We start from the raw sequence: 13,448 nt of genomic DNA on the forward strand, positions 1-13,448 counted from the left end.
AGCAGATAGCACCCAATGAAAAGCGAAATGAGATATGAAGGGGTTGTTGGCCATCCGGTAGTAAACCCAGACGGTCGGACGTCCAAGATCTGACAATATCTTGACAAACCCTACATCGCGACCTTCCTCATCAAGCAATGTGGCAACCCTTATCCTGAAGATCTGCTCCGATGTATTTTGCCCAAGTGACCTCGGGAGTGTTGAAAGCTCTCATCATGTCTTACTATTGCTCCTGGGCGTAAGGAAGCCTTCGTCACGGTGGTCTGGTTGAGCGGAAGGTAGCCTGTCAATGACCGACGCGTTCGAACGGCTGCGTCGCCATCGGGCCTTGAGACGCAAGGAAGGAGGCGTGAAGGAAATCATCGGCATAACCACTACCATCCTGAAAGAAAGGTGTGGACTGGTCGCAGTGTCCTTGTCCAAGCGCCAAGCACGCCCCGCCTGGACTAGGCAGCTTTTGGCTATCGCCCCCTCTCTTTCCGCACCCACCTCCAGCGCTGCGCAGCGTCCATCTCTCAGCACTACTGAAGCAACGCATCGCAGACCGATCATCAGTGCTGATTGCGAGCGATGGATCTGTAACGGCCACCTTCAAATTCCTTGCACACCTGGCGAAGACTCCGGGTCACGTTGCTGACTCAATAACTAAAGAATGGTTTCGGTGGTACGTCTTCACTGATAATCATTGCTTGGAAAGTTTACGATTACACTGATCAAGCTTACACTTTCGCCCGTTGACTTGATCCATATGAAGTTGATTCCATAGTCCTGCCTTATCCGCTACTTCGCTCCTCCACGGCTGCATCATGATCGTTCCTGACTAGAGCGATAAGCAAGCAACTCGTGTTCAGTTTGCCTCAGCTTCTCCCTTTCAGATTCCAATCTCTTTCTCCGCTGGTCGTTCGAGCCCTTCTGCGAATCCTTCTCCTTATCGTAAGCCAAAGGATGGTTTACAAGCAGCCGAATTTTCCAGTCCTCAAATAACACGTCTTTCGCAACTCTTTTATTCCAAAGTAGCGCATTTACTACATTTTGCATGCGCTCTGCGCACGTCGCATCAGCATCAGCCTCAAGACCTCGGTGGGGTTTCAGGGCTTTGTTGAACTGAGCTGGCCCTCGGAAGCCGCTCTTGCACCGGTCGATTAAAGCTGAGAAGATTTCGCGACACGTCGCCTCGAGCAGTAGAGAGTCGTACGCTTCTGGTCGGAACATTCTAGCTGCGCTTGAATTCTCCGGATCCTTGATGTCTTCGAGATTTATCATAGCCAGGACGAGCTTTCGTACCCAGAATTCGGCATGCTGTTCTACATCTGGGATCGAGACATCGGTGCGAGGGTCTATCTGAGGCGCTCGTTGCACCCTACGCCGATATTCTCGAGCGTTATCCCACCGACTGCTGGTAACAGGAGCCGGTGCAGTGCGATTTGGAGTTATAGGGTTTTGGCCAAGTGGTGAGAACATCGTGGGTGGAGGTAAAGTTGTGTATGATTGTGGAGGATGAAGTTCGCAGCGTCTCTGCCCTGCAAGTCAGCAACACATATCAAAGTATGGTCGACATGTGAATGTTAGTATGTAACGTGAGGCGTATGCTGATTATTGATGGTTCAGTCGCTGCTGGTTAGATGCGGAACCTGCAGGTATTATGCACGTAATGATCTGGCAAGTACATTCATGTTTTGGTGTCTGAAGCAATGCATCGCAGTGAATCTGACGAACTTGATGGTTGTGAATTCCGCCATGTCATTCACGATACCCGCTTCCTTAAGCTCCTTATGATTGAACCAGGCTTTCATGGCGTTTCCGTTGTGCCGCACTGCCACACAGTGCATTCGATCCACACTAGGAACTCGTTATCACGCGCATCTGATCTTGGACCTCAACTCGAAAAACAGGTAACCAGAAATCTAATACCTCTTCAGTTACCACGAAATCGCGAAGGTTCATCCGAGCAAGACGTGTACTAGGGATACTGAGAACATCAAGCATGGACACAGGAACAAAGGCTCCGTACCCCTCATCACGTCCCAATACACCATCTGGGATAGAGCCTTTAGAAGGCTCTTCGTCTATGCAGTTCTCAGCGTCACAGCCAGTGCAGTTATCACCACCCTCCTCTGCTCTCACACGGCCAACTATGTACGCAGGTCAACACATGTGGGAGTATCCGTCTAGAGATGATATTGGACCACAATATCATCCAGAGGCCGCCGTGGAGAACAATTTCGGCAGAACCCAACCGCTGGCATACTCGTACAACACCTTCATGGATGATATGCAGTCTAGTGAACAGCACTCTATCGATATGCCCGACCACAATGAGTACGTTGAGCCAATCATGAACAGGGAAAGAAGAGACTATGGCTTTGTACGATCACCGCCATACCCCTTGCACGGTCACGATGTGAACGAACATCCCAAGAGCACTACGCATGGTAATAATAGTGGCCTGATCCGTCAGCCAACGGCAGAAGATTTCCTTCGACCCGATCATCCACTCCCTGCACCGCCGGCTGAAGAGTACGACTCGGACCAAGATCTTCCAGTCATTGAGCCAGACTCATATCTTCCCGAAAGCTCCAACCATACTCATCTCGGCGATCTCTCTCAGCAACCAGTAGCCGCCCCAAAACGACACTCCACAACTGCTGCTGCCGCCAAAACTACACGTATATCAGAAGAGAAATCGAAGCACAAACGCCCGCAGTCCGAGATCATCACACCTTCAAACGCATCAGCGCTTGAACACAAATCTGCAGTGTCAGAGCATCACAGTACACCTGTACGTGTGCCGACTATCAGCAGTGACATGTACCAGCCGGCTCTAGGTGGTTTGCAGCGAGTATCAGGTGTGCAGCGTAAGGATTCAAAGCGCAATCGCGTTAAGCGTTTTGCAAAGAACTTGAATCCTTTTCGTCACGAACGAAAGTTTGGGCGTCCGGAGAATTAAGAAGTTGGCGGGCGGAGACCGAGCTTGTACTAGATGCGCCCTTCTTGTTGCAAGTGGTCTTTCCTGACGTACCTAAGTGCAAACTGGTGATATGTGTTGCGCAGTTTTTATTATTGAGAAGCTAGGGCTGGAACAAAACTCGTGCGGCCTCGAAGGTGGAAGTAGCTGTCGCAGGCGCTGATGTTCTGAGAAAACATCCAATTTCTAGAGATAGCCTAGTTTGCATACCGAGCCAGCTAGAGTCTGAATGCGAAAGAAAGAAATTAAAATGGAAGTAGTTGCTTTATACAATGACGACGTGCGAAAATGGTGAGGGAGTCTGGGGATGGCATTGCAGCACGATGCAGGACCCCACTAGCGTTCCAGCCGTGCCTTCTCCTCTGGCCCAAGCCCCACCTTCCATTTACCTCAGTTCAGTTACAAATATCAATTTTCCAATCGTTCTTGGTAATCGCGACCGACCCAAGGCAAACTCTCCGGAATGAAAGCTACAGTCATATTCACAATGCTACCGTTCACATTGCCCAGCCGGCAGTGCGTACGGCTGAACAGCTGTTACGCCTGCAAATGCCATTCACATAATCGTTGCTAACTTTAACACTGCTGCAGCATGCGATCACTTCAGGTGTCCTTTGTACGCACTTTCTGCGAGTGCGAGTAGGCAGTGATACATCTAGCAGCCGCGACGCACCTTCAGGATCTTCGTCACGGCTCTCAAGTTCAACACTCTAGATACTAACGTGCATATCTGAGAGAACACCATATTGAAGAATCGCATGGTGTGACGTTTAGAGTAATCAGAGGAGTAGCGCATCATCTCCAGAACCACGACACATGGGAGATGGGCGCGGGGGCAGTCTGGGATTGGACTGAAAGCTTATGAACCGACCTTGGAATGCTCTTGGTTCTCAAGTCCCCAATGGTCAAGTGCAAGATGTTTGTAGCAATTGATATTGGAAAAGATTATCACGATGCTACTTCCCCGCTTGTTGCCCATGATTCAAACCCTCAACAAAACAGTATCCGTCTATTCAATATCCGAGTCTAGTCTGGAGCTGGACGCGATCGTCGGTGCTTGCGGGGCGTCTTGGGTTGTGCGCTCTATGCCTCGAGGTTGTTCTGGATAGCGGTCTCGAGGGCCTTGGGGTTGGCACCAACGACCTCGGCAACCTTGTCGCCGTTCTTGAAAAGGATGAAGGTGGGCATGGCGCGGATGCCGAGCTTTCCCGCAACCTCGGAGAGTTCGTCGACGTCGAGCTTGTAGAAGCGCGCGCTGGGGTACTTCTCGGAGAACCTAGAAGACGGTTAGTCGCGGCTAGCTGCCAGGGCAGTGCGGATACTTACTTGACGACCTGGGGAGCGATCACTTTACAAGGGCCGCACCATGTCGCGAAGCAGTCGAGGACCATGAGGGTGTCCTTCACAGCCATGGCCTCGTCGAAGTCGCTCGTCCTACGATGCCGTCGCGTCAGCGCATGCCGATGGCATATGACGTCGCGCATTTCGTGCGAGATGCGATGGGAATGACTCACTTCATGAGGTTGTGTACACCCTGCTTTTCGTCGCTCATTTTGGCGGTGTTGGAGAAGAACTTTTGGGTGAAGAGTGGTCGGTAGAGGTTTGCGGTCGATGTGGGGTGGATGGCTGTTCGCAGGCGCGCAGATGTGAGCAGTGTTCTGGTGGCTCGGAAGGACGACGGCGCAAACATAGTATATGTAGAAGGGTAATGAGACAGCAGGGGAAGGCGATTTCAAAGAATTCGGCTGATGGAATGAACTGGCCGCCGTTGCCGATAACAATTCTGATGCGCTTATTTTTCGGCAAAGCCGTTCGAGTCCCTGCGCAAATCGAAGATTCGCTGTGATGGCGGGCGGAGTGTAGCTGGAGATAGGGACTTGGTACTTACAATTTCAAATATCGGCGGGTATATGGAACGGACGAGGGAGTAGGGTTTCTAAAGGGTTCCTAGGTCTGGCGTTATGATGATAAAGCGCGGATTACTGTACACTCGCGGCGCAGAGGGGCTGCCATGATAGATGACGTGCTTGCCCGACCGCCCGATTTGCCCCACCAGGGTCCTCCTGCTTCCTTTGGCAAGGCGACGGCGGCATGCATGTGCTTCCCCTGCCTTTGAACAGCCTCGTACGTTAGATGCGGCAATGGATACGAGAGAATCACGGCTCACGGTATCGTGTTCGACGTAGCAGTCATCTCTGTGTCGCGCGAGATGCCATGCTAGGTTAAGATTTCCTTGCACCACCGCCATTTCAAGTAGCCTACAAGACGTACACGCTACGTCAGAACACCAGGGAAAGCATCATGGAGGCCCGACAATACAAGATACAAAGCTGATACAGCTGATTTAAACTAAAGTCTCTTCATAAAGAGTGGTGAACGCAGCGTCTTCTCGACGCCGTGCCCGTGGTATCTGCCCTAAACGTTATACAATGTGACAATCCAAATCCCGAATTCAGGCCTCAAGCCCGTCTATATACTACAGATGTTTCCTAACACGCCAAAAAATCACAACCGGAAATGAGGGCATCACAGAAGCCGCCACAGACAGCTTGTGGTAACATGCCGAAAAATAACTCTGAAACAAACACCAACGCCACGCTATGCAGTCTGGAAGACGATCCGAATGCAGGTAGGTAGTCCGAGCGAGCACATCCATCCAAGGGTCGATTGGTTCAGGAGACGCATGCAGCCAAGCCAGAAAAAGCAAGAGATAGGCAAGGAAATACAAATGAGTGGTCGTAGTTGGAAGAGACATGCAAGGAAATGGTAAAGAGCGACAGGATACAAAGGAAAGCAAAATGAATGGCGCGGCGTGGCATGCATGCGTGTTCCTGAAACAAATCAATCATCGAAAATGGGAGTGTTACTCTTGCCCGGACAGCCCGTGCGATCGGCCTTGTACTGGTGTACTAGATCGCTTCTGAATGTCCAGGAGCCTAGCGGAACCAGCGCTGAGGTGACGAACGTGACCCTTCCCGAGATCGACGCTTCTAGCGCGCTGAAGCATGACTGGCTCACTATCCGACGTTGGGGACGTCGGTGAGTCCGGGTCCGGTGACTCTTGCCCCATATCGGCAACCTTGGATGATGGATCCTCAGTATCATCGAGAAACATGCTTAGGAGGCCTTCAGTCGATTTAACCCGGGGTCGGCGATGGATGATGGTGGGCTGGCGAACGACGCTTCCTTGGACAAATTCTTCTTCCTGGCCAGAAGGCATCTGCGCAGGTGTAGGTTCAGCCTCCTCATCCGACTCAGCAGCAGCGTCTAGCGTCATGAGCGTGCTGCTAGCCTTGCGTCCCCGATCATCGCTTGCATAAGGAGATCGACCTCTTTGGTCTGGCAGCGGGGTTAACTTTTTGAAGTATTCATCGTCCGCCATGCCTAATTCCTCGTAGGACGCACTGAAATCGTCATTGCGTTGCGGGGCTGAGGATGTCAGACTGGCGCGCATCTGCGACCGGTTCGATGATCGCTTGGGTGGTCTACCAGAGAGCCACGACCCTTCAGAGTCGACAGAGGCGAGTGATTGCGACATGACATTGATAGGCGCCCCTGGACTGACTGGAGAATCTGAGCGATCTCCAGGAAGTGACCCCACACGGAGGTCTGAGAGATGCTGGCTTCTACGGCGAGCGGCGATGACGCTTGTGGAAGGGACTTCTGGCGACTGCACCCTTGAATCTGGAGGTGACAGGGGGAATTCCGGTAGGTCTTCCCTGAATTTGGACATTGTCCGTCGGGGTACGCTGGAAGGTCTCTTGATCTGAATTGGTTGAGTAGGAGGAGCGGTTCCAACCAGGTGAGGCGGGAGGGGTTGGCGAGACATGGACTCTCGCGATGTGTTGGAAAATGAGATCTCTGATGGTGTGGGCCGTGCCTGGTCTGGCGAGTTGCGTTTGCCTCTTCGGAAAAGAGATGCAAATACACCCATACGTCTGCCCTCTGAGCTACGCCGGCGTGTAGAGGAACCTTGTTTTGACGTGACAAAGGTATCGGCCGTGTCGACGGGATGCAGCGAGCCGCTTCGGGTAGGATCGGTCGCGTGCTCAATAGAATCTACAGGCGTGTCGTGTGCAAGCTTCTCCGAGATGAGTTCTGGCAAGATTGAAGCGTTGGAAGGTCCGCGTGTGTGTACTTGTGCGGAAGCACTGCCTCGTGAATAACGAACAGCTCGGGCATCAGATACAACGGGGTCTTCTGTAGGGCTTTCCAACGGCGTCGGCAATTGACTGTACTCAGCACGGGGTGTGACGGGCATCTCCAGTTGCTGGGGCTGAGGCGGCGTAGATGGGCGGACATCCTCCATGGGCATAGGCGCCTCCCGCTCGATACCGAGACCGACCATGCCGGTGCCTTCCTTGCTGGGAGTCGCGGGCGTACCTCTTACTTCCATGGCATTTTGTTTCTCTGCACGGCGCTCTAGTCTCCTGCGCAACCGCTCCTGGTCGGCCTTGGCCTTCTTCTCTCTCCGCCTCTTGTCTCGTTCTAGGATATCGCGGAGTGCTCCGGCGTCGAGTTCGTCGGCGAGGTCGTCGATCCGGCTCGTCCTTCGGCTCGCTTTGTCGTCTGTACTGCTAATGGGTCGGCGGGTGGATTTGTCGCTGTAGGTGTTGGGCGACATGCGGTCGCTGGCGTAGTGGTTGGAGCCGACGGAGACGCGGATAGTCGGGCGGGGAGAGAACATGTCGAGCGCGCTCACGCGGAAGGCACGGTTCTCTGAATTGCCAGACATGGATGAATGTACGGAGTTTTCGAGGGGCAGCGATACGTTTGACGTGGGACGCTCGAAGCGGTGGTTCAGGGCGCCCTTGACCTTCTTGCTGTCTCTGCGGAGCATGCCTCCCGAGCTGGCGGCTGGACGTTTCTGGGGCATTGGTAATGACATGGCGCGGATCTCCTCTTCGCGGACGTGGTCATGTTCTTTTCGCCTCTTGCTCGACTTCCGGCGGATCAGGGAAGAGTCTCCGGGCATATCCTTGCGCATTGACTGGGGTCGCTGCAGCTTACCACGGTCCTTTGCTGAGGGCGGCAGGCTGGAATGGGAGTGGTCGTGGAAGTTGTAGGGGATTCCGGCGTGGTCGTGGGTTATTGGGCGCAGGTGCGGGCTGTGAGCCAAGCGGTGCTGCTTGGGCAGGGCGGTGATGTCTTCGGCGCTCGTTTGGACCACCCAGTCTTTGGCAAAAGCGGGCTCGGGAAGCATCTTTTCAACGTCGCGTACCGATGCGGTAGAGCGTGAACTACCCCTTCGCCGGCGCTGTCGCTGGCTGGGCCCTCGTCGCGGTCCATTTGCCGTCTGAGTCGTGCTGGCTTGCTCTGCGACAGGCCGCTTCCTGTCTGTAACCTCGGTGGGTCCGTCTCTGAATTTAGCGGCCTTTCTGCGTCTTCGCCCAAACAGCCACATGGAGCTGTGCGAGCGCCAGGGCAGCGACAGAAGCAAGGCAGGGGAATAGGGTGGAGGGTTGAGTCGCGGCGGTCGCGATAGGCGGCGCGAGCGTGAGAAAGCGATTATACGCGGTTGGGCTGCATGGTGGACGGGCTTTGGCGGCGGGTAGCACTTGGCGCAAACGGCTGGTGAATCGTGAAAATGGAAGTGGAGGTAGAGTGATATGGACGGCGAGGCGAATGATGTGAATGCAGCGGGAGGGAGCGTGATGTCAGACTCCTCAGACTCCTAACCGGCTGGCAGGCTCAGGCTTAACCGTGCTTGCCTCCAGGGTTGTGGCTCGACCTGCCGATCTGCGACTACCTAAAATAGCCTCAGTTTCGTCGGGCAATTGCTACGCCCACCGCGACTGCCACCACAGAACTCGTCACGTTGTTCAGCGCCTGCCTCGACGCACCATGCCGAACTCTCAAATCTGGGACCCAAAAAGCTCTATCAATCACTCCAGCTCCATCCATCTCTGTATGGCGACGCCGATTCATTCGGCTCAAGCTGCCTCGTTTCCGACACGAGCGTACCCAACGCCACCCTCACCCACCTGGCATGGCTTCGCTCATCACGCCGGGGCCAATCACGCCCCGGCATCGCCAACTCAATCTCTCGACCAACACCGCGCAGTTGGTGCCAGGCCTGTGAGCCACGGTGCCTAAGAAAAAAACACTTCTCGTCATTTCCAGCGAGGCCGCAGGGACAACACATCGGACGACGGTACGGTGCATGGCAGCGCGCTGCGGGAAGTATCGAATATCGAAAATTCAGCGGGACATGGACAGCCACGTCGGTCTTGCAGGCCAACGGCGCCATTGTCCAGCCAGCGAATCCCCCTGTACCCCTCCCAGTCCATCGAGCGACGGCAACAGTGTCGTGCGGTCCTCCACTCAGGTACCCGTGTCTCCCACAGGCACCTCTCCCATTTGTTATGCGGGGGTTCCTTATCATCGGACTACACCGTTTTGCCGGGCGGGAAAACGGGCGCTGTCACATGCTTGCGCTTTTCGTCCTGAAAACTAACGGTCCTTCCAAGACTCTTCACGCCGTGAAACCCCCGCCTGCGTTTCAAGTGCACGATGCTGTGTTCCATCGTGTCCTATTTATCTGTATTCTCGTATAGAAGTCTTCTCGCGTTAGTGGCATCCCGCAGCATGTCTCGGCTACATTTCCAGGACCCAACGTCACGACTACGTCTAGCATCCAGGGTCGCCTTGTCTGGGGAAACGCACAGTGTGCCGTAGCCCAAACGCACACGCTTGCACGCGTCCAGATCTAGTACTATTGAGAGATCGGCGGCTAAGAGCAAGCCTTGGACCAGGCTAAACTTACCTACTCCACGTTTTTACAGGTCACCCGAGTCGTTCGAGCACGAAACAATCATTAAACTTCGAATGTAGGGCCGGTGTCATAAGTCTAATCTGGTCCCTTATATCGTCCACGAGCGGAAGGTTTGGATGATATCTCCGATTTTAGATCGCAGCTGATGCTGGAAACGCGGTCACCCCATTCAAGGAAAAATTAGAACACCCTCGAGCCTACATAGACGCTACGCCTCCATATTCTCTCATTGTTGGTCTAATGTAGGCTCTAGGCCTGTTCAGCTTTTTCTTTGTATGAGGTAGTACCTAGACCATCAATGCGTCTTGCCTGTGAAGTCTAACCCTTGAGGCGCAATTTGGCCAATCGAGTTAAACTTCCTGTCAATTCCTGGTAATGCAGACATGACCACTATAGCCAGACCTCACACGCTTGATGGCAGCTGCGGTAGCAAGGCAAATATTCACTTGCATCATGTGTAGATGCCGTGGGAGACTGACGCACGAGCAACGTTGCACAGCTACCCCGCCAACAAGGCCTAACAGTAGCACCGCTTCATTCAGAGAAATAATCAACACCCTTGAGCCTACGTTAGGTCACCGTCACCTACTTTGCATGTTCCCATATTGATGTAGGCTGCAGCACTGTTCAATCTTTTCTTTGAATAAGGTGTCACTATGAAGAAACGAGAAATCCTACCAGTGCGTCAATTGAAGCGAGCCCCTGTACCTGAATGATGTGAGCACCTCGGATTGCAGGGCCATCTGTTAGCTTGCCAGTCTTGCACTCTAGTATTCTTGGTTCTTCTAGTGTGTGAGAGTACTTTCAGCCCTGATACTCTACTCATCTATGAAATTTCCAGCAATGAAACACAATGCTCACTTTGGACCGTCGCCAACTCAGCCTTTACGAGTACTGTTCTTGTCTTCTGCTATCGTTAGAGTCCGGTCTTGACTTCTGAATCCACTTTGTTGACGAAGCACATGCTCAACACCGACGGCCGGTTGCTCTTTGCGCTGTCATATGCAAGAGCTGTGTCTGCGTCAAACTCGAGCATATATGAAGCAGACGGAGCATTGACCAAAAAACATCACAGTCAACGCTTATCGTCTGCTCAAACACAGTCTGGACTTTTATGTACATCTAGGGACATTACTATTGTGGTTGCACGTCTTCGACCACGGCTGATCATAACCATTCGAGTGCATTGCGGCTTATGCAATAGGAACGGCAGATGTCTTCCATTCCGCAGGCTAGAAGCGCATATAGCGGCTACGCGTTGCTTATATTGTGCAAACTGATGAGAAATGTATGAGCTGTCGGTGTGGAGTTATGGATCGATGCGCTGTTGCGCGATACTGGATCCGGAAGGGCGGCACCCGAGGTCGCTCCTTCCATGCCAACAAAGCGTTGGACCCTGTAAACAAACACTGCCCACCGCCTCAACACCACCACCCCACGATAGCGAACAGCCCAAGACGATACGACTGAGAAGCCCACGGCCGGATACCATCGCACAACGACCCAACATGTCTTACAATGGGCGCATGAGCATGGCGCGGACTACGCAGCACAACCAGCGCGCGCCGCCCGCAAACGAACACGACGCTTTCATGACCTTGGTATGCGCGCAGCCCCCCTCTGACTTTGCGCATCACTAACCAAACAGCCCGATCACGAAATTGCAGGATGCATCTCAGATATCGGAATCCAGTTCAGCGTCTCCGACCTGCAGAAACCAAACCCCCAAATCATCCAGAAAGTTTTCGAATGGCTCGCCGAGCTACTCATGAACACGACGCGCGAGGTCGTTGCGCCGGCAATGCGCGCTGCGGCGGAAGACATGTGCGGTGGCGATGCGGAGAGACTCTATACAAGCGACACCAGGGATCTGATGGCCTTCTTCGTCATCCTGAGGAAGTTGCTTCGCGAAGTAAGTGACTTTGACAATCACACCTTTCGGCCCGTCCTAACTATTCCAGTGTGGCATCCACGACTTCACTTTCAACGACCTGTACAAGCCCACGCACGGTCGTCTGGTCAAGATCTTCTCGTACATGATCAACTTCATTCGCTTCCGGGAATCTCAAACCGAAATCATAGACGAGCACTTCAACAAGGCCGAGCGAACGAAGCTACGAATCGAGCAGCTATACGACGACAAGCAAGCAAAAGAGATGCAGTTGGCCGAACTCGAGCGGAACCGCGCGGCGACACAAAGGCTGATGCAAGAGAAAGAGAAGCGCAATAACGAACTGAAGAGCAGGCTGCTAGAGTTGAAGAGGGGTCAAGAAGCGGTTGCAGAGAAACTTGAGCGTGCCAAAGCTGAGCAAGACAGGTTGAAGAAGCTGCTGCAACAGAAAGTGGAGAACAAGGAGAACGTGCAGCGCGAGGTCATCAAGCTGAAGCCGTACACACAACAGAGCCCCACTGCGTTGGAGGACTCCCTGCGGGACCTAAGCGATCGACTGACCGGAGACAAGACTCAGATCGACATGCTGGACCGCCGTGCTCGTGCCCTGCAGACATCCACCGACTCATTTGCTGTAGTTGCGACTGATGTTACTTCGTGCACACGATTACTCACAGACGTACAAGCCGATTTGTCGCGCGAGGAAGAGGAGTTGGCAAAGGCATCAAGACATCGAGATGCATTGGCAGACCGAAGCAACAACGTCCGCGACGTTGAACGACAAGAACGACTACTACAGAAACAACTCGGCAATATCAACGCCCGAACAAACAAATTAAAGACCAAAGGCGACGAAGAAGCGGAACGTGCGCGCAAACGGATGGAGGAGCTACGCGAGACACATGCGAAGTTGACTGAAGAGCGAGGGGAGAAAGGACGGGAAATGGAGAGGAGGCGCGTACGCATCGAACAGACGGAGAAGAAGATGGCTGAGCTCAAAGACAACATTGAGAACGAGGTGCACGCTGCTCATGACGAGTATCTTAAGATGGAAAGCCACATCAAGCTCTACATTACGGAGATGGAGCAAAGCATCTGAAGTCGTTATACCCTATGAACGAGTCACGTCGGCGTTTGGAATTTGTTTCGAGATACCATGATGTTGCAGGGCGGGAAAGTGATACCATGTAGTTTGTGACTTAATTACCGTTTTTTTTTTGTTTCCCACTCTTGCGTTCCCATCATGATATCAGTGGTTATTGTGTCCAGACCGTTTTCCGCTACTCACGGTCTACATGAATGTTTGAATAAGCAGAAGTCACCTCAATACATCGGTCACAGGTAAGAAGAGACGCGCACACCAGGGCCCCACCGTAAGAGTCGCTAGGATTAGCACGCATAATGAGGAGTACCAGTATGGATCAGGGTCCTCCCTATACCCGATACCGTACGTCGAGCAGCAGTACCTGCATAAGCTTGAGCAGGTGACCGTCTCATCGGGTTGAGAACAAGACGTGCTGCTCATAGTTGCATTCAGATGGATCAGATGTCGTACAGAAGCTGTATGGCACGTTAACTGAGAAACAAACTAAACAGGCCTCAGGCCTGCAGCCTACATTAACATAGAAGCATATAAGATAAGTAACCTAGCGTTAACGTAGGCTCTAGACGTGTTTAGCTTTTCTCTTGTATGAGGTGACGGGAGCTGGTGGAATCTTCTTGGTGTTGCAGGAGCGTGCTGGGGAGCAAGTGTAAGGTAGCACCACGAAATTGGAGAAGGGACGACCCGTACCGTACTACATACACGCCCTTTTACT

At 53.0% G+C, this 13,448-nt stretch overlaps 5 protein-coding genes across 5 annotated transcripts; 2 read left to right on the plus strand and 3 right to left on the minus strand.

The window, feature by feature from the left end:
- Positions 1-804: 804 nt before the first annotated feature.
- On the minus strand, positions 805-1,461 carry J4E85_000645 (uncharacterized protein; the record flags this gene model as incomplete). The annotated part of the gene is made up of 1 exon (XM_051464935.1): positions 805-1,461. One exon carries the CDS (start codon positions 1,459-1,461, stop codon positions 805-807), a length of 657 nt encoding a protein of 218 aa, XP_051331456.1.
- Positions 1,462-1,984: 523 nt separating this feature from the next.
- Positions 1,985-2,947, plus strand: J4E85_000646 (uncharacterized protein; the record flags this gene model as incomplete). The annotated part of the gene is made up of 2 exons (XM_051464936.1): positions 1,985-2,136; positions 2,173-2,947. The coding sequence occupies 2 exons, from the start codon at positions 1,985-1,987 to the stop codon at positions 2,945-2,947; spliced, it is 927 nt and encodes a 308-aa protein (XP_051331457.1).
- Positions 2,948-4,048: 1,101 nt separating this feature from the next.
- Positions 4,049-4,517, minus strand: J4E85_000647 (uncharacterized protein; the record flags this gene model as incomplete). Its single annotated transcript, XM_051464937.1, has 3 exons — positions 4,049-4,241; positions 4,292-4,399; positions 4,480-4,517. 3 exons carry the CDS (start codon positions 4,515-4,517, stop codon positions 4,049-4,051), a joined length of 339 nt encoding a protein of 112 aa, XP_051331458.1.
- Positions 4,518-5,828: 1,311 nt separating this feature from the next.
- On the minus strand, positions 5,829-8,369 carry J4E85_000648 (uncharacterized protein; the record flags this gene model as incomplete). Its single annotated transcript, XM_051464938.1, has 1 exon — positions 5,829-8,369. The coding sequence occupies one exon, from the start codon at positions 8,367-8,369 to the stop codon at positions 5,829-5,831; it is 2,541 nt and encodes an 846-aa protein (XP_051331459.1).
- A 2,879-nt stretch (positions 8,370-11,248) lies between these two features.
- Positions 11,249-12,730, plus strand: J4E85_000649 (uncharacterized protein; the record flags this gene model as incomplete). Its single annotated transcript, XM_051464939.1, has 3 exons — positions 11,249-11,341; positions 11,389-11,652; positions 11,702-12,730. The coding sequence occupies 3 exons, from the start codon at positions 11,249-11,251 to the stop codon at positions 12,728-12,730; spliced, it is 1,386 nt and encodes a 461-aa protein (XP_051331460.1).
- Positions 12,731-13,448: the final 718 nt, after the last annotated feature.

Source organism: Alternaria conjuncta (assembly GCF_024043145.1).
Source record: "Alternaria conjuncta strain BMP 0040 chromosome Unknown scaffold_1, whole genome shotgun sequence".
NCBI lineage: Eukaryota > Fungi > Ascomycota > Dothideomycetes > Pleosporales > Pleosporaceae > Alternaria > Alternaria conjuncta.